At 46.8% G+C, this 23,676-nt stretch overlaps 1 protein-coding gene across 4 annotated transcripts in view; it reads right to left on the bottom strand.

Moving 5' to 3' along the window:
- Nucleotides 1–12,595, bottom strand: part of PTPA (protein phosphatase 2 phosphatase activator) — a 62,792-nt gene extending 50,197 nt beyond the window's left edge. The window contains exons 1-3 of one of the 4 annotated variants that reach the window (XM_073541017.1): nt 12,442–12,595; nt 8,629–8,738; nt 3,578–3,664 (exon numbers count right to left, since the gene is read on the bottom strand). In XM_073541017.1, the coding sequence (XP_073397118.1) occupies nt 3,578–3,664; nt 8,629–8,738; nt 12,442–12,466 (222 nt within the window). In that variant the 5' untranslated portion in view covers nt 12,467–12,595. Of the gene's footprint in view, nt 1–3,577; nt 3,665–8,628; nt 8,739–12,062; nt 12,109–12,280; nt 12,411–12,441 lie in introns of those variants that run through there. The other 3 variants (XM_073541016.1, XM_073541019.1, XM_073541018.1) reach the window with 3 other exon arrangements.
- Between the last annotated feature and the right edge of the window lie 11,081 nt (nt 12,596–23,676).

The following is a 23,676-nucleotide window of genomic DNA, read 5'->3' as shown; positions in this document are numbered from 1 at the left end:
CTGTTTTTTTCATTTGTAGGTCAGTTTTTGTTTTTTATTATTAATTTCATGTGTTTTTTTAGTTTGTTTAAAACACCTGTTGTATATTTTGCATAAATAGATCTCGTGCCTGTTCACAATCAACTTACATTTAGCGATGGACCAGCGATCCCGACAACGATACGACCCGGTCAGGATCGCTGGTGCATCGCTAAATGGTCGCTAGTGAGCTGCCACACAGGCAGATCTCACCAGCGATGCAGCAGCGATACAGCGGCCGTTACTTACCTTTCAGACGAGGCGATCCTGACGTCCTCCCGCCCGCCTCCACACGTCGCTCGTCGGCGCCAGCAGGAAGCCCAGTAGGAAGCGCCCGACGAGAAATGGAGCAGCGCGATCAGCGATAACCAGCGGGGGAGCCGGTCGGTGGTAAGTATCACACATAGCGATAACGCTAGCAATATCGCTGCTGCGTCACAAAACCAGTGACGTTATTGCGATATTGCTTTGTGTAAAGCCCCCTTTAGAACACGTGAGTGCTCGAAACGCGTTCAGTTTCATACAGGCACTTTTTCACTGGTATATCCGGCAATAGCATGTTCCATGGCCTATTTTGTATGAAGAATTTTTATATATGAAACTGAATAAAGAAAATTGATTTTATTCCTTGGACCCAGATTCTTCTCCGTTTTCTTCTAATGCATTTGCAAGACGTCTGGCAGAGACATGAATCCATGCTCAAAGTCCGTGGAATTTGGGACATTTTTCACGGAGAGGGTGAGCTGAATGCTTTCTTGTTCTATGTATGGGCTCTCATCACTACAGAAATGCCAAACATGTGGATGCTAAATGTGGATTAGACACACTGCGGCTCAGAAAGGAGGCGGGTATTTGGATTTGGGAGCGATAAGGGTACCGTTACACATAGCGATGCACCAGCGATCCCGACAATGATATGGATCGCTGGTGCATCGCTAAGTGGTCGCTAGTGAGCTGCCACACAGGCAGATCTCACCAGCGACATCGCAGGGGTCGGGGGTCGCTACTTACCTGTCAGACGCGGCGATCCTGCGTCCTCCCGCCCGGCTCCACGCGTCGCTCGTCTTCACAGCAGGAAGCGCCGCAGGAAGCTGACGACGAGGAATGGTCCAGCAGCTTCTCGCGCGATCAGCGATAACCAGCGGGGGAGCCGGTCGGAGGTAAGTATCACATGTAGCGATATCGCTAGCAATATCGCTATAACGTCACAAAATCGGTGACTTTACAGCGATATTGCAGTGTGTAACGGGGGCTTTAGCCATTTTGCTTTTCCAGAGCCTTTGTGCTACCAGTAACGTGGAAGCCCCTATATTTCTGTTAACAGATGACAGACCTGAGAGAGGGGATTGTTTTTTTGTGGATTTAGTTGAAGCTTTTATTGGGAACATTTTACATAACATTTATGATCACAGTTATCTGACGCTCTACGCTGACCACTTTCGGATTTCCATCTTTCTCTCTGAGTGACACGATTCGAGTCACTATAATGAGGCAGCAGAGTTACTCTGGACTCCGCCTGGCCTCTGTTCCTCAGTGTCCTTTTCAGAAGTGCACAAAACTGTGGCAGACTGCGCTTTTATGCAATCCTAAAAAGATGGACACCTCCGGATCACAGGTCACATGGTGGCCACAGTGCCTCCATCTGCCCCTCATCACAGGGAATTTTCGGCAGCGGGTTCTGTCTGAATCACGTATTTCACAGATTTGCACGGATACACCGGTGTAAGCGCTCAGCGCAGGATAAATGTGCACCGAGCCTTACTACGATTTTTGGAAGGCAGAATGAAAAAAATCAACAGTATGTGAAGAATTGGTGTTATTTATTTTTGGCACCGTTCCTCATGCAGTATAAGTGATTAGACGACTTTATTCTTCGGGTCGGTGCGATTACAGCGATACCAGATTTATAGCGGGTTTTTCTGTTTGGCAGCTGTCACACACTAGAAGATGCTTTTTATTGCAATAAATAGTTTTTGCATCCCCATATTTTGACAGGTATAATTTTTCCATATTTTGGCCCACAGAGTCATGTGCGGGCTTGGTTTTTGCGGGACGAGCTGACGTTTTTATTGGTACCATTTACGGTCACATGGCTTCTTTTGATCGCTTTCTATTCTGATTTTTGGGAGGCAGAATAAACAAAAAACAGCATTTCATGAACTTTTTTTAAAAGTTTTTTTGCTGATTGAGCTTCATCGTAGCTTGTTTTTTGCGGGACAAGATGACGTTTTCAGGGGAAATTTGAATAATATTTTTTCTTGTTTGTTAGGCCTGTTTCACACTTCCGTTTTTTCAAATCCGTCAAAATCCGTTGTTTTCCGTAAAAAAACGGATCCGCCATTTTTTGCAGGATCCGTTTTTTTTTGTCCCATAGACTTCCATTACGGTTACCGCGGATCCGTAAAAAAAACGGATCCGTTTTTAAAAAAACGGATCCGTTTGCATCAGTTTCCGTCAAAAAAACGGAAACGGATCCGTTTGGCGGACACAAAAACGGAAGTGTGAAACAGGCCTTACTTGGGGATTTTTTTTTTTTATATTTCTACACTTTGTAATAACTTTTTTTAACATTGTTCCAGGATGGGACATCACTGTATAGTAACAGATCGCTGCTCTTATACTCTGCAATGCCTCTGTACTGCAGAACATCGGAGCAGCATCTGACAGGCAGGGAAGGAAGCATCTCGGCTCCTGCTCTTAGCAGGAGCTTACAAGCTAGCTTCCTTGAAGAACCCCATGGCCATCTTGCGGCCGGGAGGCCACCATGGAGACTATCAGCACAATGCAACTGCATCGCGTCGTGTTGATGGGAGCAGACAGGGGAGCTCCCTCCACTACTGACAGTGGCATCAGAGAGATCAGTGCCAGCATTGCTGTAGGGTATCAGCTCTCACACAGAAAAAAGGGCTAGAAGATTGTTTCTTCCGGCTCGGACAGAACTGCTGCAGCCAATCAGTGAGTAGCTGCAGCGGTAATGTAACATCCCAACCTGGAACAAGTAAGAACAAAGATCTGCTGATAAAAAAAAAAAAAAAATCTATATCTTGAAGAATATTTCCTTGAAAAACAATGTGTAAATGACATAGAGATTGCTCTATGTAAAAGCTCACATTAAAATCGCATTGCAATTGGATATTAGGTGTTAAAATCAGATTGTACTCGCATGACACTTGTCAGACTTCTCTGGACCGAAATCAGACTGGTTTTTTTTTCACGGCGATGATTATTAGCCCTAAAGCTGAGAGTCTGCACATTAAACCCGTATTGATTATATATCTGGATCATGATTATGTTTTGATGAACAACCAAAATGGCAAACCGGTGTGCCACTGTCCAAATATTTCTGGACCCAACTGTACATAGCATAATAAAATACATATAAATAAGTGGCCACAACAAAAAAAAAAAAAACAAGAAACAAAAATTTTCTGAATGAAAAAAAAATATTCAGAAAAAAAAGAATGAAAAAGAAACAGGGAACAAAAAATGTCCTAATCTTGAACTCGTTATAATAATAAAAAAAAAATATCAAAGACGCAGACGGAAATTGTACTCTTACCTCTGACACACAGTAATCACAAGTCAGCTTCTTTCCCTTCACACTCTCATTGATGGTGAGGATGAAGCCCATGTAATCAGCGTAGGCCTACGAGGAGGACAGTATAGGTGAGATACATGGTGGATAATACACCCGCTACCATTACAGACTGGAAAGGAGAAAAATAAATGACACTGGTGCAAACTTCCCAAAAAAAAAGTGTAATCTCATTGGCTGCTGTGGACAACTAATCCTGTTTTCATTTGCTCAGGTAAAAGTATTTAGTTGTGCAGTTCTCAAAAGTGCCACAAGAGGGAGCGTGCAGTCAGTAGGCAGGTATAGAAACTTTACTTTTTTTATGTTGTGGGAATTAACCCCTTCATGACCCAGCCTATTTTGACCTTAATGACCTGGCCATTTTTTGCAATTCTGACCAGTGTCCCTTTATGAGGTAATAACTCTAGAACGCTTCAACGTATCCTAGCGATTCTGAGATTGTTTTTTCGTGACATATTGGGCTTCATGTTAGTGGTAAATTTAGGTCAATAATTTTTGCGTTTATTTGTGAAAAAAATCAGAAATTTGGCAAAAATTTTGAAAATGTCGCAATTTTCAAATTTTGAATTTTTATTCTGTTAAACTATAGTTATGTGACACAAAATAGTTACTAAATAACATTTCCCACATGTCTACTTTACATCAGCACAATTTTGGAAGCAAAATATTTTTTTGTTAGGAAATTATAAGGGTTAAAAGTTGACCAGCGATTTCTCATTTTTACAACAAAATTTACAAAACCATTTTTTTTAGGGACCACATCACATTTGAAGTCACTTTGAGGGGTCTATATGGCAGAAAATACCCAAAAGTGACACCATTCTAAAAACTGCACCCCTCAAGCTACTCAAAACTACATTCAAGAAGATTATTAACCCTTCAGGTGTTTCACAGGAACTAAAGCAACGTGGAAGGAAAAAATGGACATTTTAATTTTTCCAACACAAATTTTCTTTCAGCATCAATTTTTTCATTTTCACGTGGGTAACAGTATAAAATGGATCGTAAAATTTGTTGGGCAATTTCCCCTGAGTACACCGATACCTCATATGTGGTCATAAACCACTGTTTGGGCGCACGGCAGGGCTCAGAAGGGAAGGAGCGTCATTTGACTTTTTGAATGGAAAATATGCTGGAATATTTAGCGCTTGCCATGTCGCGTTTGGAGAGTCGCTGTGTGCCTAAACAATGGAGCTCCCCGACAAGTGACCCCATTTTGGAAACTAGACCCCCCCAAGGAACTTATCTAGATGCATAGTGATCATTTTGAACCCCCAGGTGCTTCTCAAATTGATCCGTAAAAAAAAAAAAAAAAAAAAGTACTTTTTTTTTTCACAAAAATTATCTTTTAGCCTCAGTTTTTTCATTTTCACATGGGCAACAGGATAAAATGGATCCTAAAATTTGTTGGGCAATTTCTCCTGAGCACACAGATACCTCATATGTGGTCATAAACCACTGTTTGGGTGCACGGCAGGGCCTGGAAGGGAAGGAGTGCTATTTGACTTTTTGAATGGAAAATTAGCTCCAATCGTTATCGGACACCATGTCGCACTTGGAGAGCCCCTGTGTGCCTAAACAGTGAAAACCCCCCTCAAGTGACCCCATTTTGGAAACTAGACCCCTTATGGAACTTATCTAGATGTGTAGTGAGCACTTTGAACCCCCAAGTGCTTCACAAAAGTTTATAACATAGAGCAGTGAAAATAAAAAATAATTTTTTTTTGCTCAAAAATGATTTTTTAGCACGCTATTTTTTATTTTCACAAGGGTAACAGGAGAAATTGGACCACAAAAGTTGTTGTCCAGATTGTCCTGAGTACACTGGTACGCCATATGTGGGGGGAAACCACTGTTTGGGTGCACGGCAGGGCGCAGAAGGGAATGAGCGCCATATGACTTTTTGAAATGAAAATTAGCTCCAATCGTTAGCGGACACCATGTCGTGTTTGGAGATCCCGTGTGCCTAAACTTTGGAGCTCCCCCACAAATGACCCCATTTTGGAAACTAGACCCCCTAAGAAACTTATCTAGATGCATAGTGAGCACTTTGAACCCCCAAGTGATTCACAGAAGTTTATAATGCAGAGCAGTGAAAATAAAAAAAAAAAATTTTCCTGAAAAAAAATTTTTTAGTCGGCAATTTTTTATTTTCACAAGGGTACCAGGATAAATTGGACCCCAAAAGTTGTTGTCCAGTTTGTCCTGAGTACGCTGATACCCCATATGTGGGGGATGACCACTATATGGGCACACGTCAGGGCTCGGAAGGGAAGTAGTGACGTTTTGGTATGCAGACTTTGATGAAATGGTCTGCGGGCATCATGTTACATTTGCAGAGCCCTTGATGTACCTAAACTGTAGAAACCCCCCACAAGTGACCCCATTTTGGAAACTAGACCCCACAAGGAACTTATCTAGATGTGTGGTGAGCACCTTGAACCCCCAAGTGCTTCACAGAAGTTTATAACGCAGAGCCGTGAAAATAAAAAATCATTTTGTTTCCTCAAAAAATGAATTTTTAGCTCGCAATTTTTTATTTTCACAAGGGTAACAGGAGAAATTGGACCCTAAAAGTTGTTGTCCAGTTTGTCCTGAGTACGCTGATACCCCATATGTGTGGGGGAACCATTGTTTGGGCACACGTCGGGGCTCGGAATGGAAGTAGTGACGTTTTGAAATGCAGACTTTGATGGAATAGTCTGCGGTCGTCATTACGTTTGCAGAGCCCCTGATGTGCCTAAACAGTGGAAACCCCCCACAAGTGACCCCATTTTGGAAACTAGACTTTCCAAGTAACTTATGTAGATGTATGGTGAGCACTTTCAACTCCCAAGTGCTTCACAGAAGTTTATAATGCAGAGAAGTGAAAATGAAAAAAACATTTTTCTTCCACAAAAATAATTTTCCCAAGGGTAACAGGAGAAATTAGTCCCCAAAAGTTGTTGTGCAATTTTTCCTGAGTACGCTGATACCCCATATGTGGGGGTAAACCACTGTTTGGGCGCACATCGGGGCTTGAAAGGGAGGGAGCACCGTTTGACTTTTTGAACGCAAAATTGGCTGGTATCAATGGTTGCACCATATCGCGTTTGGAGACCCCCTGATGTGCCTAAACAGTGGAAACCCCCCACAAGTGACCCCATTTTGGAAACTAGACTTTCCAAGTAACTTATGTAGATGTATGGTGAGCACTTTCAACTCCCAAGTGCTTCACAGAAGTTTATAATGCAGAGAAGTGAAAATGAAAAAAACATTTTTCTTCCACAAAAATAATTTTCCCAAGGGTAACAGGAGAAATTAGTCCCCAAAAGTTGTTGTGCAATTTTTCCTGAGTACGCTGATACCCCATATGTGGGGGTAAACCACTGTTTGGGCGCACATCGGGGCTTGAAAGGGAGGGAGCACCGTTTGACTTTTTGAACGCAAAATTGGCTGGTATCAATGGTTGCACCATATCGCGTTTGGAGACCCCCTGATGTGCCTAAACAGTGGAAACCCCATAATTCTAACTCGAACCCTAACCCCAACACATCCCTAACCCTAATCACAACCCTAACCATAACCCTAACCCCAACACACCCCTAACCCTATCCGTAACCCTAATTCCAACCCTAACCCTAACCCCAACACACCCCTAACCCCAACACTAACCATAACACTAAACACAAGCCTAACCCTAATTCTAACCCTAACCCTAATTCTAACCTTAATTCCAACCCTAACCCTCTTTCCAACCCTAACCCTAACGGAAAAATAAAAATATATTCTTTATTTTATTAGTTATGCCTACCTATGGGGGTGATAATCGGGGGGTTCATTTACTTTTTATTTCATTTTGATCACTGTGAGAGTGATCAAAATGAAATAAAGGAATCTGCAGCCGGCAGATTCGGGCGGGCGCACTGCGCATGCGCCCGCCATTTTCCAAGATGGCGGCGCCCATGAACCGGACCCGCCGGACACCGGGAGCGACAGGGGGACATAGAAGGTGCCGGGGGCGGTGAGAGTGGGTGTGGGGGGTATCGGAAGCTGGTGGGGAGCGGAGAGAATGGGAAGGGGGAAGATGATGACAGCGGCGGCAGATGGCCGCTGTGATTCAGTGGCGGGGGGGGGGGTGATCGCCGGTGGGGGTCGAATCGGTGTCTCCAGCCATGTCCAATGCTACTGCAGCATCGGCCATGGCTGGATTGTAATATTTCAGCAATTTTCATTAATGAAATATTACTATCGCTCTGATTGGCTGTTTCACTTTTAACAGCCAATCAGAGCGATCGTAGTCACAGGGGGGCGAAGCCACGCCCCTTGTGGTGAATTACAAAGCCCCCTGTAACTGCGGGTCAGGTGACCTTTCATTGACCCCAGTCACCCGACCCGCAGGGGGGCTTTGAATTCATGACACAGGGTATGCGTCATAGGTCGGATTGGCACCGACTTTCATGACGCATACGCTGTGTCACAGGTCGGGAAGGGGTTAATGGCTAAAAAAAAGCAAATTTTTCCTTATTTTTACATTATTCAATGTGCAGTTTAAATAACGTGGTCAATGTCGTACAGTCTGACACACACCCAGTGCTGCGCGGACAGCGCGATCCTCACAGTGAGGAGGTGACAGTGCTGGTTTGACCACCTAGGCTCCTGTATACACTACAGAAGAGCAATCAATACGAGGTGCAGAGGGAAACCCCTACACTGTATATTGCGGCCTATCAGACTCCAAGTGTATACCGTACTATATTAGTGGTAAGCAGCACAAAACACCTCCTGACACCAGGATACACCTTTAAAGGGGGACGTCCAGATTTAAAAAAAAAAAAAAAAAAAAAAACACACGGCTGCTTTCTTGCAAACATAGAGCTACTCTGTCCATAAGTTGTCTGGTATTGTAGCTCAGCTCCACTGAAGTGAATTGGGCTGATTTGCAGTACCACACACAACCTGTAGACTGGTGTGGCGCTGTATAGATAACCACAGTGTCAGCCCGATATGTCAGTCATTTCCACACGGTGAAGTACCTGTGAGCGCTTCCACTTGGCCATGTCAGGAACTGTGTTGATCTCCTTCTTTGGGACTATGAAGCTGTGTTCGGCGAAAGACAAAGAAGCCTCGTCTACATCATGGGAGCCTGTAAAATGGAGGCAGAAATGAGCTATTTATTATTCATTGCTTATATAGAGCCATCATATTCAGCAGCACTTTACATATACCATCACACAACACCTTCCACCGAGCCTGGACCACCGGGCGCATGTCTCCCACCGAGCCTGGACCACCGGGCGCATGTCTCCCACCGAGCCTGGACCACCGGGCGCATGTCTCCCACCGAGCCTGGACCACCGGGCGCATGTCTCCCACCGAGCCTGGACCACCAGGCGCATGTCTCCCACCGAGCCTGGACCACCAGGCGCATGTCTCCCACCGAGCCTGGACCACCAGGCGCATGTCTCCCACCGAGCCTGGACCACCAGGCGCATGTCTCCCACCGAGCCTGGACCACCAGGCGCATGTCTCCCACCGAGCCTGGACCACCAGGCGCATGTCTCCCACCGAGCCTGGACCACCAGGCGCATGTCTCCCACCGAGCCTGGACCACCAGGCGCATGTCTCCCACCGAGCCTGGACCACCAGGCGCATGTCTCCCACCGAGCCTGGACCACCAGGCGCATGTCTCCCACCGAGCCTGGACCACCAGGCGCATGTCTCCCACCGAGCCTGGACCACCAGGCGCATGTCTCCCACCGAGCCTGGACCACCAGGCGCATGTCTCCCACCGAGCCTGGACCACCAGGCGCATGTCTCCCACCGAGCCTGGACCACCAGGCGCATGTCTCCCACCGAGCCTGGACCACCAGGCGCATGTCTCCCACCGAGCCTGGACCACCAGGCGCATGTCTCCCACCGATTGTTACGGCGGCGGAACACGCTTAAAAAAATATAAATAAAGCGTGTTCGCCGCCCGGGGTCCACCGTGCGGCAGATGTAATAACCGCTGCTGAAAAGGCAGAGCACCAGGACGGTAATGTGCACAGGGAAGGACTGCACCTGATGCACAAACGCAAGCTCTGTTGGAACTCACAGAGCTGCACACAAGAACACAAACACAAAAACGCTGAGTCTGTATATACTGCACAGATAATCAGCGGCACACGTGCGGTAGCCAGAGATTGGGGTACTTAGAGACGTCACTACCACCAAATGGACTTACCGTGACTGGACGTGTGCACGGCGTTGCAGCTGCGGACGCCCAAAACGGCTGCAAGAGCAATTAGCAGGTGCAATGCAAGACGCTGGCTGCTGTAAAAGGTGGAGCTTGAGCGCGCTGGCGCTAGCGCGCACACTGGCTGTATCCAAATCACTCACACATTCGTATTATCAGAGGGAAGGGGTTTCTTAATAAGTCCTTCACCAGTCCAAGCATCCATCACCAAACACACAGCAGCAAGTATAGAAAATACTAGCGCATGGCATAGCGGCCATGTGCACTTTTTATAGCGTACGGGACCTGTCGGAAATCTCCAGAGCCCTGAGCATAACCAATCAAATCAGGACTTGAGCACCTGACTCTTGAACTCTAATGAGAGCTAGTCCCGTGAGCATGCTCAGAAGCAGGAAAAAAGGACTTAGCCTCTGGAGACAAATGTGAGAATCTGGGTTGCTGCATATGCATAGAATGACCCAGATTCCTAACACCGATCCTGGACCACCGAGCGCATGTCTCCCACCGAGCCTGGACTACCGAGCGCATGTCTCTTACCGAGCCTGGACTACCGAGCGCATGTCTCCCACCGAGCCTGGACTACCGAGCGCATGTCTCCCACCGAGCCTGGACTACCGAGCGCATGTCTCCCACCGAGCCTGGACTACCGAGCGCATGTCTCCCACCGAGCCTGGACTACCGAGCGCATGTCTCCCACCGAGCCTGGACTACCGAGCGCATGTCTCCCACCGAGCCTGGACTACCGAGCGCATGTCTCCCACCGAGCCTGGACTACCGAGCGCATGTCTCCCAACGAGCCTGGACTACCGAGCGCATGTCTCCCAACGAGCCTGGACTACCGAGTGCATGTCGACCACCGAGCGCGAACCACCGAGCGCATGTCTCCCACCGGGCGCATGTCTCCCACCGAGCCTGGACCACCGGGCGCATGTCTCCCACCGAGCCTGGACCACCGGGCGCATGTCTCCCACCGAGCCTGGACCACCGGGCGCATGTCTCCCACCGAGCCTGGACCACCGGGCGCATGTCTCCCACCGAGCCTGGACCACCGGGCGCATGTCTCCCACCGAGCCTGGACCACCGGGCGCATGTCTCCCACCGAGCCTGGACCACCGGGCGCATGTCTCCCACCGAGCCTGGACCACCGGGCGCATGTCTCCCAACGAGCCTGGACTACCGAGCGCATGTCTCCCAACGAGCCTGGACTACCGAGTGCATGTCTCCCAACGAGCCTGGACCTCTGAGCGCGGACCACCGAGCGCATGTCTCCCACCGAGCCTGGACTACCGGGCGCATGTCTCCCACCGAGCCTGGACTACCGAGCGCATGTCTCCCACCGAGCCTGGACTACCGAGCGCATGTCTCCCACCGAGCCTGGACTACCGAGCGCATGTCTCCCACCGAGCCTGGACTACCGAGCGCATGTCTCCCACCGAGCCTGGACTACCGAGCGCATGTCTCCCACCGAGCCTGGACTACCGAGCGCATGTCTCCCACCGAGCCTGGACTACCGAGCGCATGTCTCCCACCTAGCCTGGACTACCGAGCGCATGTCTCCCACCTAGCCTGGACTACCGAGCGCATGTCTCCCACCTAGCCTGGACTACCGAGCGCATGTCTCCCACCTAGCCTGGACTACCGAGCGCATGTCTCCCACCTAGCCTGGACTACCGAGCGCATGTCTCCCACCTAGCCTGGACTACCGAGCGCATGTCTCCCACCAAGCCTGGATTACCGAGCGCATGTCTCCCACCAAGCCTGGATTACTGAGCACTAGACCTATCACTGAGCCTTGACTAAAAATCACTAGGCCTATCACTGAGCCTGGACTACTAAGCACTAGGCCTATCACTGAGCCTGGACTACTAAGCACTAGGCCCATGACTGAGCCTGGACTACTAAGCACTAGGCCCATGACTGAGCCTGGACTACTAAGCACTAGGCCCATCACTGAGCCTGGACTACTGAGCACTAGGCCCATCACTGAGCCTGGACTACTAAGCACTAGGCCCATCACTGAGCCTTGACTACTGAGCACTAGGCCCATCACTGAGCCTGGACTACTGAGCACTAGGCCCATCACTGAGCTTGGACTACTGAGCACTAGGCCCATCACTGAGCTTGGACTACTGAGCACTAGGCCTATCACTGAGCTTGGACTACTGAGCACTAGGCCTATCACTGATCATGGAATCCTGAACACATGCCTCCCATTGGCCCTGAAGTACTCACAGTTAGCCTAAACTGAGCCTAGCCTACTGAGTGCTGAGTCTCCCGCTGAGCCTGGCCTACTGAACCATACATATCTGGCACTGCTTATCTTATTGTGAATATATGACCACATCCACTCTGTAGTGGTCACATGTACCAGAACTACAAGTCCCAGCATGCTGCCAGTGCACACAAATATAAGGCATGCTGGGATATGTAGACTGCCCCTTGTTGCCCACCTCTGCCTGATGAGACCACTGAAGGCTCAGCCACAGTTACCATAGCAACATGAGACCAGCCAGAACCACGTGACTGCTCGCCACTTCCGGCTCGCCCAGCCTCTCCCTGATTCTGATGTGTGGTTGTTAATTGTGGGTGACCGGGACCCCCGGGGACAGACCTGTCTGCTGCTCCCTCTCAGCCATCTTCTTGCAGCCGGGTTCTTTTTTTCACCTTTCACCTAGTGATGTGTCGTTCGTGAACGATCCGATACAAAGAGCCGGCTCCCTGCTGTGAACGAAATGAGCCGGCTCTGCAGGGTGAATGAGCCGGGTTTTTTTTTTTTCTGGCGCCTGGAAGCAGTGAATCCTGACTGTGACTCATCTGGGGGGAGGAGCGGTCAGGAGAGGAGGAGATGTGGATAAATGCACCTGAGTTAACCCTTCAGTCCCAAATATATCCTGCCAGTTCCTCCATGGCATATATAGTGTGTGACTAAGAGGAGGGACGCAGCACATTGTCATCATCATCTGCAATGAGCTGCGCGTTACCTTAAGGGTATGTGCACACGCTGCGGATTGGGGGGTGGATTTGGCCACGCGGATTTGGTAAAATCCCCTGGTAAATCTGCAGGTCAAAAGACCTGCGGTTTTTTTTGCTCTGCGGTTTTTCATCTCCACAATGGAGGAGATGGCAAACCGCAGCGGAATCCGCAGAAAGAATTGACATGTCAATTCTTTCTGCGGTTTCAAAACCGCAGGAAAATCGTGCGGAAAAATCCGCACCGTCTGCACTGCGGTTTTGTATTCCCGTAGGGAATAATGGTACTGTACACCGCAGCAAAAACTGCGGCGGATCCGCAACGGCCAAAACCGCAGCGTGTGCACACACCCTTAGTCCCAAATAAAGCTACACTTTCCTGGCCCCTCATCCATGGCGTATACATACAGTATATGGTGTGTGCAGGAGGAGAGACTCCGCACATCGTTTGCTATATCATCTTCTCATAGTGTTAGGCCAGGTTCACATTGCGTTAATGGCCCTGCGTTTAACGGGATCGTTACATAGCGGCACTAACACATCCATTGGCCGCAATGATACTAACGCATCCAAACGCATGATGCGTTACTTCATGGTGCACCCCAAATGCTGCAGACCGCGTTCCAGGGGGCGTCATGAAGTAAGCATGCCGATTTTCGATGCGTTAGTGCCGCTATGTAACGGATCCCGTTGATCGCAGGGCCAGGAGGATTAGGGACAACACTACAGGGAGGAGGATAGACGGCGGCAGCTGTTGCTGCTAAGGGCTCACACTCACTTGTGAGAGACGCACGTGATTCTCGTGCGAGTCTCTCGCATGAAAACCTGGCACTGCCACCAGCACTGGGACTGAAGCATGCGGCTACATGTACTTCTATGCAGCCGCCCCCTCCGGTCCGAGTGCCGGCGGCAGTGCCAGGTTTCCATGCGAGAGACTCGCACGAGAATCACGTGCGTCTCTCACAAGTGAGTATGAGCCCTAAGGGTAGGGGAAGTGATATAAAGTGATTTTAGGAAAACCTGTGGAGAGATCAGGTCCAGCCCCAGTCATTATATAGGATAAGCTGGCTTCACACTTGCATATTTTGGCTGCACACGGATTCGTTTTCGTCTCCATTGACTTTCAATGGTGACGGATGGGATTTGCGCGTGCATCCAGGTGTCACCGGTTTCCCACAGATCCGCATATCTGCATATTTTATCAGATGCACAAAAACGCAACTTGTGGCAGTTTTGTGTCATCTGAAAAACACGCTGGCACAGGGAGACGCACGGATCCGCGGCTACACGTCTGGAATTAACATGGAGCTCTATGGAGCACGGATCCAGGAGAACACGGATCCAGGAGAACACGGATCCGTGTGCAGGGATCCGTTTTGTGGCACTGAGCATTCTCGGAAGTGAGGGATGTGCTGTATGGGAAAGTGATGAAACTGTATGGGACCAGTCTGCAGACATAATGTAGACTACGTCTGCATGCTGCTCTGTCATACAGTGATCTTTCCCGCCTCACTAGAAGGGCTTGTGCCCTGTGCTATGCTGTGGTAATGATAATAAAATGTATTGGGAGCATGTATGGGGGCTCCTGGTTAGGGGCTGCATGAGTGGGGCTGCGTTCACACTAGTGCAGGGGCGGACATAGACTGTTGTGGGCCCCTGTGCAAGAAATTCCCCCCCCCCTTCATAGGGCAACAAAATTATTTGTTATCTAATATTGAGTCTATGCAGGGCAGGATATAATATCTGTATAGAATATAATGTAACCCCCCATAGAATATAATGCAGTCCCCCCCCCAAATAGTATAATGCAGCCCCTCCATAGAATATATGGCAACCCCCTCATAGGATATAATGCAGCCCCTTATATAGTATAATGTAGCCCCTCCTTAGAATATAATGCAGCCCCCATAGAATATAATAAATATAATACAGCCCCCTATAGAATATAATGTAGCCCCAAATAGAATATAATACAGCCCACCTCCCCATAGAATATAATGCAGCCCCCCATATTATACAACACAGCCTCCCCTTATAGAATATAATGTAAAATGTACCCCCATGGTATATAACACAGCCGCATAGTGTATAGCCCAGCAACACATGGTATACAACTCACCATGGTATAATACAGCCCACCATGGTATAATACAACCCAGCATGGTATATAGCCCCCCCCAGCATACTATAATACAGCCCAGCATGGTATATAGCCCCCCAGCATGGTACAATACAGCCCAGCATGGTATATAGCCCCCCCAGCATGGTACAATAGAGCCCAGCATGGTATATGGCCCCCCCAGAATGGTGTAATACAACCCAGCATGCTATAATACAGCCCAGCATGGTATATGGCCCCCCCAGCATGGTACAATACAGCCCAGCATGGTATATAGCCCCCCCAGCATGGTACAATACAGCCCAGCATGGTATATGGCCCCCCCAGAATGGTGTAATACAACCCAGCATGGTATAATACAGCCCAGCATGGTATTTAGCCCCCCAGCATGATATAATACAGCCCAGCATGGTATGTAGCCCCCCCAGCATGGTATAATACAGCCCAGCATGGTATATAGCCCCCCCAGCATGGTATAATACAGCCCAGCATGGTATATAGCCCCCCCAGCATGGTACAATACAGCCCAGCATGGTATATAGCCCCCCAGCATGGTATAATGCAGCCCAGCATGGTATAATACAGCCCAGCATGGTATATAGCCCCCCCAGCATGGTACAATACAGCCCAGCATGGTATATAGCCCCCCAGCATGGTATAATACAGCCCAGCATGGTATATAGCACCCCCAGCATAGTATAATACAGCCCAGCATGGTATATAGCCCCCCCAGCATGGTGCAATACAGCCCAGCATGGTATATAGCCCCCCAGCATGGTATAATACAGCCCAGCATGGTATAATACAGCCCAGCATGGTATATAGCCCCCCCAGCATGGTATAATACAGCCCAGCATGGTATATAGCCCCCCCAGCATTGTACAATACAGCCCAGCATGGTATATAGCCCCCCAGCATGGTATAATACAGCCCAGCATGGTATATAGCCCCCCAGCATCGTATAATACAACCCAGCATGGTATATACCCCCCAGCATGGTATAATACAGCCCAGCATGGTATATAGCCCCCCAGCATGGTATAATACAGCCCAGCATGGTATATAGCCCTCCAGCATGGTATAATATAGCCCAGCATGGTATATAGCCCCCCAGCATGGTATTATACAGCCCAGCATGGTATATAGCCCCCCCCAGCATGGTATGATACAGCCCAGCATGGTATATAGCCCCCCCAGCATGGTATTATACAGCCCAGCATGGTATATAGCCCCCCCAGCATTGTATAATACAGCCCAGCATGGTATATAGCCCCCCCCAGCATGGTATAATACAGCCCAGCATGGCATATAGCCCCCCCAGCATGGTATAATACAGCCCAGCATGGTATATAGCCCCCAGCATGGTATAATACAGCCCAGCATGGTATATAGCCCCCCCAGCATGGTATAATACAGCCCAGCATGGTATATAGCCCCCCATCATGGTTGATAGGAACTGAAGGAGTTAAATTGAGTTCTGTCTATGTTGCATTCTCTTGTTTAAAACCTTATCTGTTCTTCGAGGAGATGTCTCAGACATCTCCCTTGTGAACCAAGGTCAAATACCTCTGCTTTTTCGCCTAAGTGACTTTCTTTGTAGAAAACAAGTTGTGAAATCATTTGTACTGCGCATGTCTGTAAATGTTTAAATTCTTTACTATAAAAGACGGAAGCCTAACTGATAAGCCAGAGGCGTCTTGGCAGGCATCCCGAGTCGTATCATACAGCTTATGTCTGTGTTATTCTTCTCGACGGAGCAATCGATTAGAGACATATGGTGCCTCACACCTAAGAACATCGGTCCTTCAGATGAAAGAGATATCTGAGGGATCCCGACAGTTTCCTGGCACCCGAAACAGGGACCTGATATAGGCACCTCTCCAAGACTACCCGATCTACAGACCACTCCAGTTACTGATGAAATTGTGAACAGCAGACCTGCCAGGTAAGAGATCAATTTTTCTCTTCTCTGCTCTTCATAATCTATCATTATAACTAAGGTCCGTATAAAGGGGAATCTAGTAGAGGAGGGGGCCGTAAAATCAGGTCCATATAAGAACTCTGAGGAAATCGGGTGTGACACGCATATGTAATTTCTGCTCGAATGAGAGGTTACTGTAGGTTCTGTGTGTGCACAGCTATTTTTAGAAAAAGAGCTGATGCAAATCAAAATGGGAGAGGTCTGACATTACGGAATATAAGGCTGGGTGAACAGTTCATACTGCGCAGCCCGGACGGACAAGTTTTTCACAATAGACGATTCCGCACTAGAAATAGAGGAGGTTGTTGAGTGACTGCCTTGATTTGAAGGACTGTGGAAAGTAGACAAATAAGCTGCACAGTTGGTATTCGTTCAAAGAGTGGTGATATTGCATAACTGGGTCATGTGACAGCGTCCTTTCGGGGAGGTCACCGCCTAAGCTTAAATCAACACCCTTTACTAATAAACCTTGTGACAGATAAGAGTGTGACCGAATGAGCACAGGACCGTGAAATGAGCCTGTGACAGGATATGACTGAAGAACCCCGATAGATGGACACTTTGTTTACAATCCTGTGTGTTGTGGGAGTATTTCTGTTCGGATGCTACATAGCATATAATTACACGAAACACGTAGTACACCGAGGAACAGACACTCCATTTAGCCTGTTAGCACCTTAGGAAGAAGGTAACGAGGTATAGTAGAGCCTAGTCTTGAGCTTACCCAATACACCACCTAAGGCAGGGGACTAACAGGAAGACAACAAGAGAAACAGGATAAGAATAAAAGATAAAATGGGGAACAGTCAGGGAAAGACACCTGAAGAAGGAAATCGGTTATGTGATATAATTGAGGATAGATATGGAAGTAGTGCAGCAAAGAACCTGGAAAAAGTATTAATCAAATCCAAAGTGCAAGATAGTCAGGCTGTGTGAATCCTTGTATATATGTCTATGAGAACCTCTGAATAAGATGAGAGATGAGTAATTGAGTATAAAAAAAAAAAAAAAATCAGTGAATGAGCACGTATGAATGAATCATCACACATCATTTTTGTGTCAAGAGATTTGTGACCTTTCTAGTTGTGGTGGAATCCCGGACAGATGCGTTATAGATATTTCAAATCTACATCTGAGACTGAATGAATTGAGTAATGATATAGTTCGTGTTATATGTGGCATTACATTGTAAAGTTTCCTGAATGCATTTGGCCAGAAAAAGGGCAAGGCATGGTTAATCTCATTATACAGTTATCTGCCCTTACAGTGAAATCCCGTGATTTTGAGTTTCTTTGTAGAAATTGATTTTGATAAGTCTAAAGAACTACAGAATTCTGTGAAGGACGACGATGCATTCTGATGGGAGGGGGGAAGGATGGAGCTGCGCAGTTTCTTCTCCCTTCGCTCTTATCTCTGCTGAGTGTGAGCTGTGCTCAAAATTCTCTGTAATTCTATCCGTAAGGTACGCGCTGAAAGATTTGTGCATTTTAAAGCAACAGTACTTAATTGAAGTTGGAAGTTAAAAGTAAGATATGGTGCCTAATTTAGAAGGGAATTGTAAGTGATTGCTTGGTCATTAATGTGTTTGAACCTGCTTCTAGTTGTGTGATTGATTTGTATAGCAAATTGTGTCAAATTACAAGAGACAGAGAAGGAAGGAAGCAGTAAAACAAGTGGGACAAATATTGAAAAAGGCAAAAATACCAGAGTGTGAATGTTTGGATGTACAAAAAGGCACAGACAAGGGAAGAAAATAGCGAGTGAATAAATGATGCTTGAGAATGTGCAGCAGTGTGGAAGGTGTATTATGAATGTTTGATTGACAAAGTGTAACCAGAGACCCAGACAAAACAGATGGACTTGTAAACACTGTGGTCAGACTCAGACAAATCCAGACTGAATAGCTACTTGTGTGACCTGTGCTACTGACCTAAGAGAATTGCACTAAATCCTATCCAGACAAGATCATAAGAAGCTGACATAATAGTGTGGATAGTGGGTAGTGGGGACATTGGCCCTTGAGGAGTAAGCTGACAGTAGACATCAGACGGCCAACCCCATCAGGACCTAGAAGGGTGACTAGAATAAGAAAGATGCAGGTGTATTATCCCTGGAGCCCCTCTGACCATCTAGCTTTGCTGAAGCAGCTGCCTGCCCCTGAAGACCAACCATTCCCGTTTTACAGACACATAAAGGAAGTACAGCAGACATATAAGTGTACCTGGGCAGACCTAGAGAGGTTGGTGAGTTTAAAGGCAGGTGACGCACTAGATCATATAATTAAGACACACAGATGTGACAAAGAATCAGGCTTGGGGCATGGATGATAAATCTGCACGATCTGGGGAGACGTACTGTGAGTCACTAAGACAATGGGCTGCAGTGGAACAATCAGAGCAGTCTGTACTCCTGACTAATGTGACACAGCAAAGAGGAGAGAGAGTAGAGATATACCTTGGACGGTTACAGCTGAAATGGGCAGACATGGGGTACATTTGCATAAACCCACTTGATGTTAGAATACTGGTGGATGCATTCATTGACGGTATGAACAAAGACTTACGAGACGCAGTACAGACAGCCAGACCTGAATGGAGACATGTAGATCCGAAAGACCTCCTTAAGGTAGCTAAAGAAATTGAGCAAACAAGGACAATAAAACGACCTGTCATGTATGCTGGAGCACAAGGAAAAAAGTGGAGACGTAATAGGGAAGGCATGTGAGATGACACTGACGTTTCTTTTGACAATCTATTCCCCACATGACATCCATGCCATACTCCTACAAGTTCAACCAAAACATCTGTCTATGGCCAGACAGCTCCGACTTGAGTGTGCTCTACTAATTCCTGAGTATGTCACTCCTCAAAAGATGTAACGTTCTGAATCCAGCCACCCTCCTGCCTGTGGATTCAGAAAAGGGGGAATTGGTGACCGTATTGGCAAGTGAGGAAGGATACTTTGACATGACGCATGAACATGTCTGCATAGAACTGATGAGTCAGGAGACAGTTGGGTTTGCACACATTCATGAAAAACCTGTTCCTAATGCAGACTTTGAGTTTCTTTTTTGTAGATGGCCCCAGATACCACCAGGATGGACGATTCTACACTGGATATGCAGTAGTATCCTCACATGAGGTAATCCGAGCGGAACCACTCTCTCCTCACATGTCGGTGCAGGAGGCAGAGTTGAAGGCACTCACTGAGGCGTGTAGAGCCGCTGCAGGTAAAGTCGCTAATATTTTCACAGATTCGAAGCCCATTAAAAATGCAGAGCTGGTGAAACAATTGATGGAGGCATTGAGGTTACCAGTCCAGGTTGGCATTGTCAAGGTAAAAGCACACACAAAGGTGACTCCGTGGAGGTAGAGGGCAATAGAAGGGCGAACGAGGCTGCTAAAATAGCACAAGGCGGCCTAGAGAGAGCAGTGGACGGTGGCGGGGAGTCAGCGTATTCCAGCCACATTGGGTCTAGATGTCCTGAAATCCCTCCAGCAAAAGGCTGCCCAAACAGAGAAGGTACACCGGGGGAGACTGGGAGCTGAGCTGAACTCAAATGGAGTATGGGAGAATAAGGATAAAATGTGCCCACCAAAGTCCCTGTTCCCAATCATGGCGCAAGCAGCACATGGCCCCAATCACACCTCAAAAAGTCACATGTGTGCCATGGTAGATGCCTTCTGGATCGCTCCTTGCTTCAGTTGCGCAGCCGCGAAACTTGTACAATCATGCCTCATCTGTGCACAGCACAACCCAGGTAAAACAGTAAAAGTCCCTAAGAAAGCGACACCTAGGCCTCTCTACCCGTTTCAGAGACGGCAGATTGACGACATACAGCTACCAAGGTAGGAGTGTATGCAAATATCCTAGTATGTGTAGATCTCTTCTCTGGATGGCCAGAGGCCTACCCGGTGAAAACGGCTACAGCTCGAGCCACTGCAAAGAAACTGGTGATGGAACTAGTACCACGATTCGGTGTCCCTGAAACAATTGAATCAGACAGAGGTACACACTTTACTGCTGAGGTAATGCAAAATGTAATGCAAATGATAGGTGTAGAACAAGCATTTCATACACCCTACCACCCACAGAGTTCAGGGAAGGTAGAGAGAATGAACGGGACACTAAAATTGAAAATACAGAAAACCATGGAACAAACCCATAAACCATGGCCAGAGTGTCTCCCATTAGCATTATTCTCAGTAAGGTACACACCCACGGGGAAAACTAAACTGTCACCCTTCGAGATACTGTTTGGAAGACCACCGAACACAGGGTTGTACTACCCACAGGTCTTAACACTCAATGTGGATAATTTGACAAGTTATGTAATCCAGTTGCAAAAGCATTTAACTCAAATGCATTCTCTAGTTTTCTCTTCCATTCCAGATCCAGATAGTGTGGAAGGAACTCACTGTCTACAACCTGGTGATTACGTATATGTCAAGAAACACTCCAGAAAGACCCTTGAACCCCGATATCAAGGACCTTACTAAGTACTCCTAACAACGCCTACTTCTGTTAAGTTGGAAGGACGACCAACCTGGATCCACGCATCGCATTGCAAACTAGCCACAGGAGTTAACAAAGCATAAGAGTGCATAATGTTTTGGTTTGGTTTTGTTGCATTATCTGTAATAATGGTAGCTGCGTGGGACAATCTAAATTCTCCAATGTCCTTGAATAATAAGTTTATACAACATCATGAAAAATTACTGAATGATTGGTCAAATCATTTGCTGGATCTGCACACATTCACCAGTATCAGCCACTAGTATTCCGTTCCTTGTTATTCCTATGCCACCCGAGGAATTATTTGCCTGGACCAGTTGTTCTGATACACTTGCTAATAATGCCACAAATAATGTGAAGTTATGGAACACAACTGTTGGAATACCTATTGTGGGATGGGTAGGATACCCTTGGTGGCAGGGTAATCTTTCAGGAAGTAATACATACCTTCAATATCTGGCATATAAAGGGGGGGCTTGGGTACCCAGGAATAGAACTCGATTAACCTACCTGGGGCAAATTCCAATGTATGGCCTACAAGTTAGTATTAATGTAACTTCCCCCTCTACTGATGCCTTCAAACCAATACTGCTAGAAAGAAGGTTGCATAACACGTCCTGGGAGTATTCCAATTTATTTCCCCAGGGCAATAATGAAACTTGTTTTAATATTTCAGGTAATATACCTTGCAACGAGTCATCTGGATATGAGAAAGGAACTCCCACCTGTGGAAATCCCGATGTAGGGTATTGTAGCCCTTTAGGACAACTTCCAAATTGGTGTATGCTTCAGAATGTATCTGCGTTCATAGATTTAGTTCATAGACTGGTATTACAACATTCAGCCCTATGGGACCTACCTAGTGACATGTACTGGATATGTGGAGACAATGCATATAAATGGTTGCCAGTAGGGGTAAAAGGTGCTTGTACTCTGGGTCGTTTGACTCCAGCTACCTTTGTTATTCCGAATGACCAGTTGAATACTCAGAGCATACCTAAACACACGTTGTACAAAAATGCTGCTGACAATACACCTCGCCTCTCTGGGAGACCACATATAGTGCAGATGAGTGTGGCTAATAAAATTGTCAGTTCTATTTTTATTTATCCTATGATTACTCAAATGTGGGATAAATTAGTCAGGGCTACAGATTACTTAGATGACCAAATATGGGATATATTGGATATATTGAACACCACCGTTGCTGTCCAAAATCAGCTCATCATAGCCACTAATCAGCATACCATAGTATTAGATTATTTAACTGCAGCGCAAGGAGGTATGTGTCAAGTCATCGGACCAGCTTGCTGTCATTATATAGATCCCAACAGCATTATAAAGTTAAAATTGAAAATAGAGGATGTTCAAAAACTTAGAGATCAGTACGATAAAGACAATGATCGTACTAAGGATAGTTGGTGGTCAGATACATTCTCCTTTCTTAATCCAGCTAATTGGTTTAAGGGTATTGGAGGCTGGATAACTGGGATTATACTAAGTCTATTACGTATTGTTGTTTGTATCTTCGTAATATATGTGCTATTGAAACTTGTTTTTTGGTGTATCTCTGTATGCAAGAAAAGATGTAGAAATAGATAAGGAAGTTTGACTGTAAACAACAAGAATTTAACTATTATTCCTTTGAGTCCTAGATTGACATCTCATTTCTGGCATGAAGGAGCGTACTCTTGCAATGATGGACGTGGCTTCAGTATCTGGGGGATGGAGAAGGTAGAAGACCTGTCTCCCTTGGGCAACCCGTCGGCCTGGGATAGTACCTGGTGAACGAGCCACTATCCGCTGTTGTTGCAGGATCCAGTGTTCCAGATTGTGGAAAATGAAGATGTCAAAGGGGGGAATGATAGGAACTGAAGGAGTTAAATTGAGTTCTGTCTATGTTGCATTCTCTTGTTTAAAACCTTATCTGTTCTTCGAGGAGATGTCTCAGACATCTCCCTTGTGAACCAAGGTCAAATACCTCTGCCTTTTCGCCTAAGTGACTTTCTTTGTAGAAAACAAGTTGTGAAATCATTTGTACTGCGCATGTCTGTAAATGTTTAAATTCTTTACTATAAAAGACGGAAGCCTAACTGATAAGCCAGAGGCGTCTTGGCAGGCATCCCGAGTCGTATCATACAGCTTATGTCTGTGTTATTCTTCTCGACGGAGCAATCGATTAGAGACATATGGTGCCTCACACCTAAGAACATCGGTCCTTCAGATGAAAGAGATATCTGAGGGATCCCGACATGGTATAA

This window comes from Dendrobates tinctorius, unplaced genomic scaffold, assembly GCF_039654945.1.
Source record: "Dendrobates tinctorius isolate UK_male_01 unplaced genomic scaffold, ASM3965494v1 ptg000120l, whole genome shotgun sequence".
NCBI classification, from domain to species: Eukaryota; Metazoa; Chordata; class Amphibia; order Anura; family Dendrobatidae; genus Dendrobates; species Dendrobates tinctorius.
This window is presented reverse-complemented; position numbering and strand designations above follow the sequence as displayed.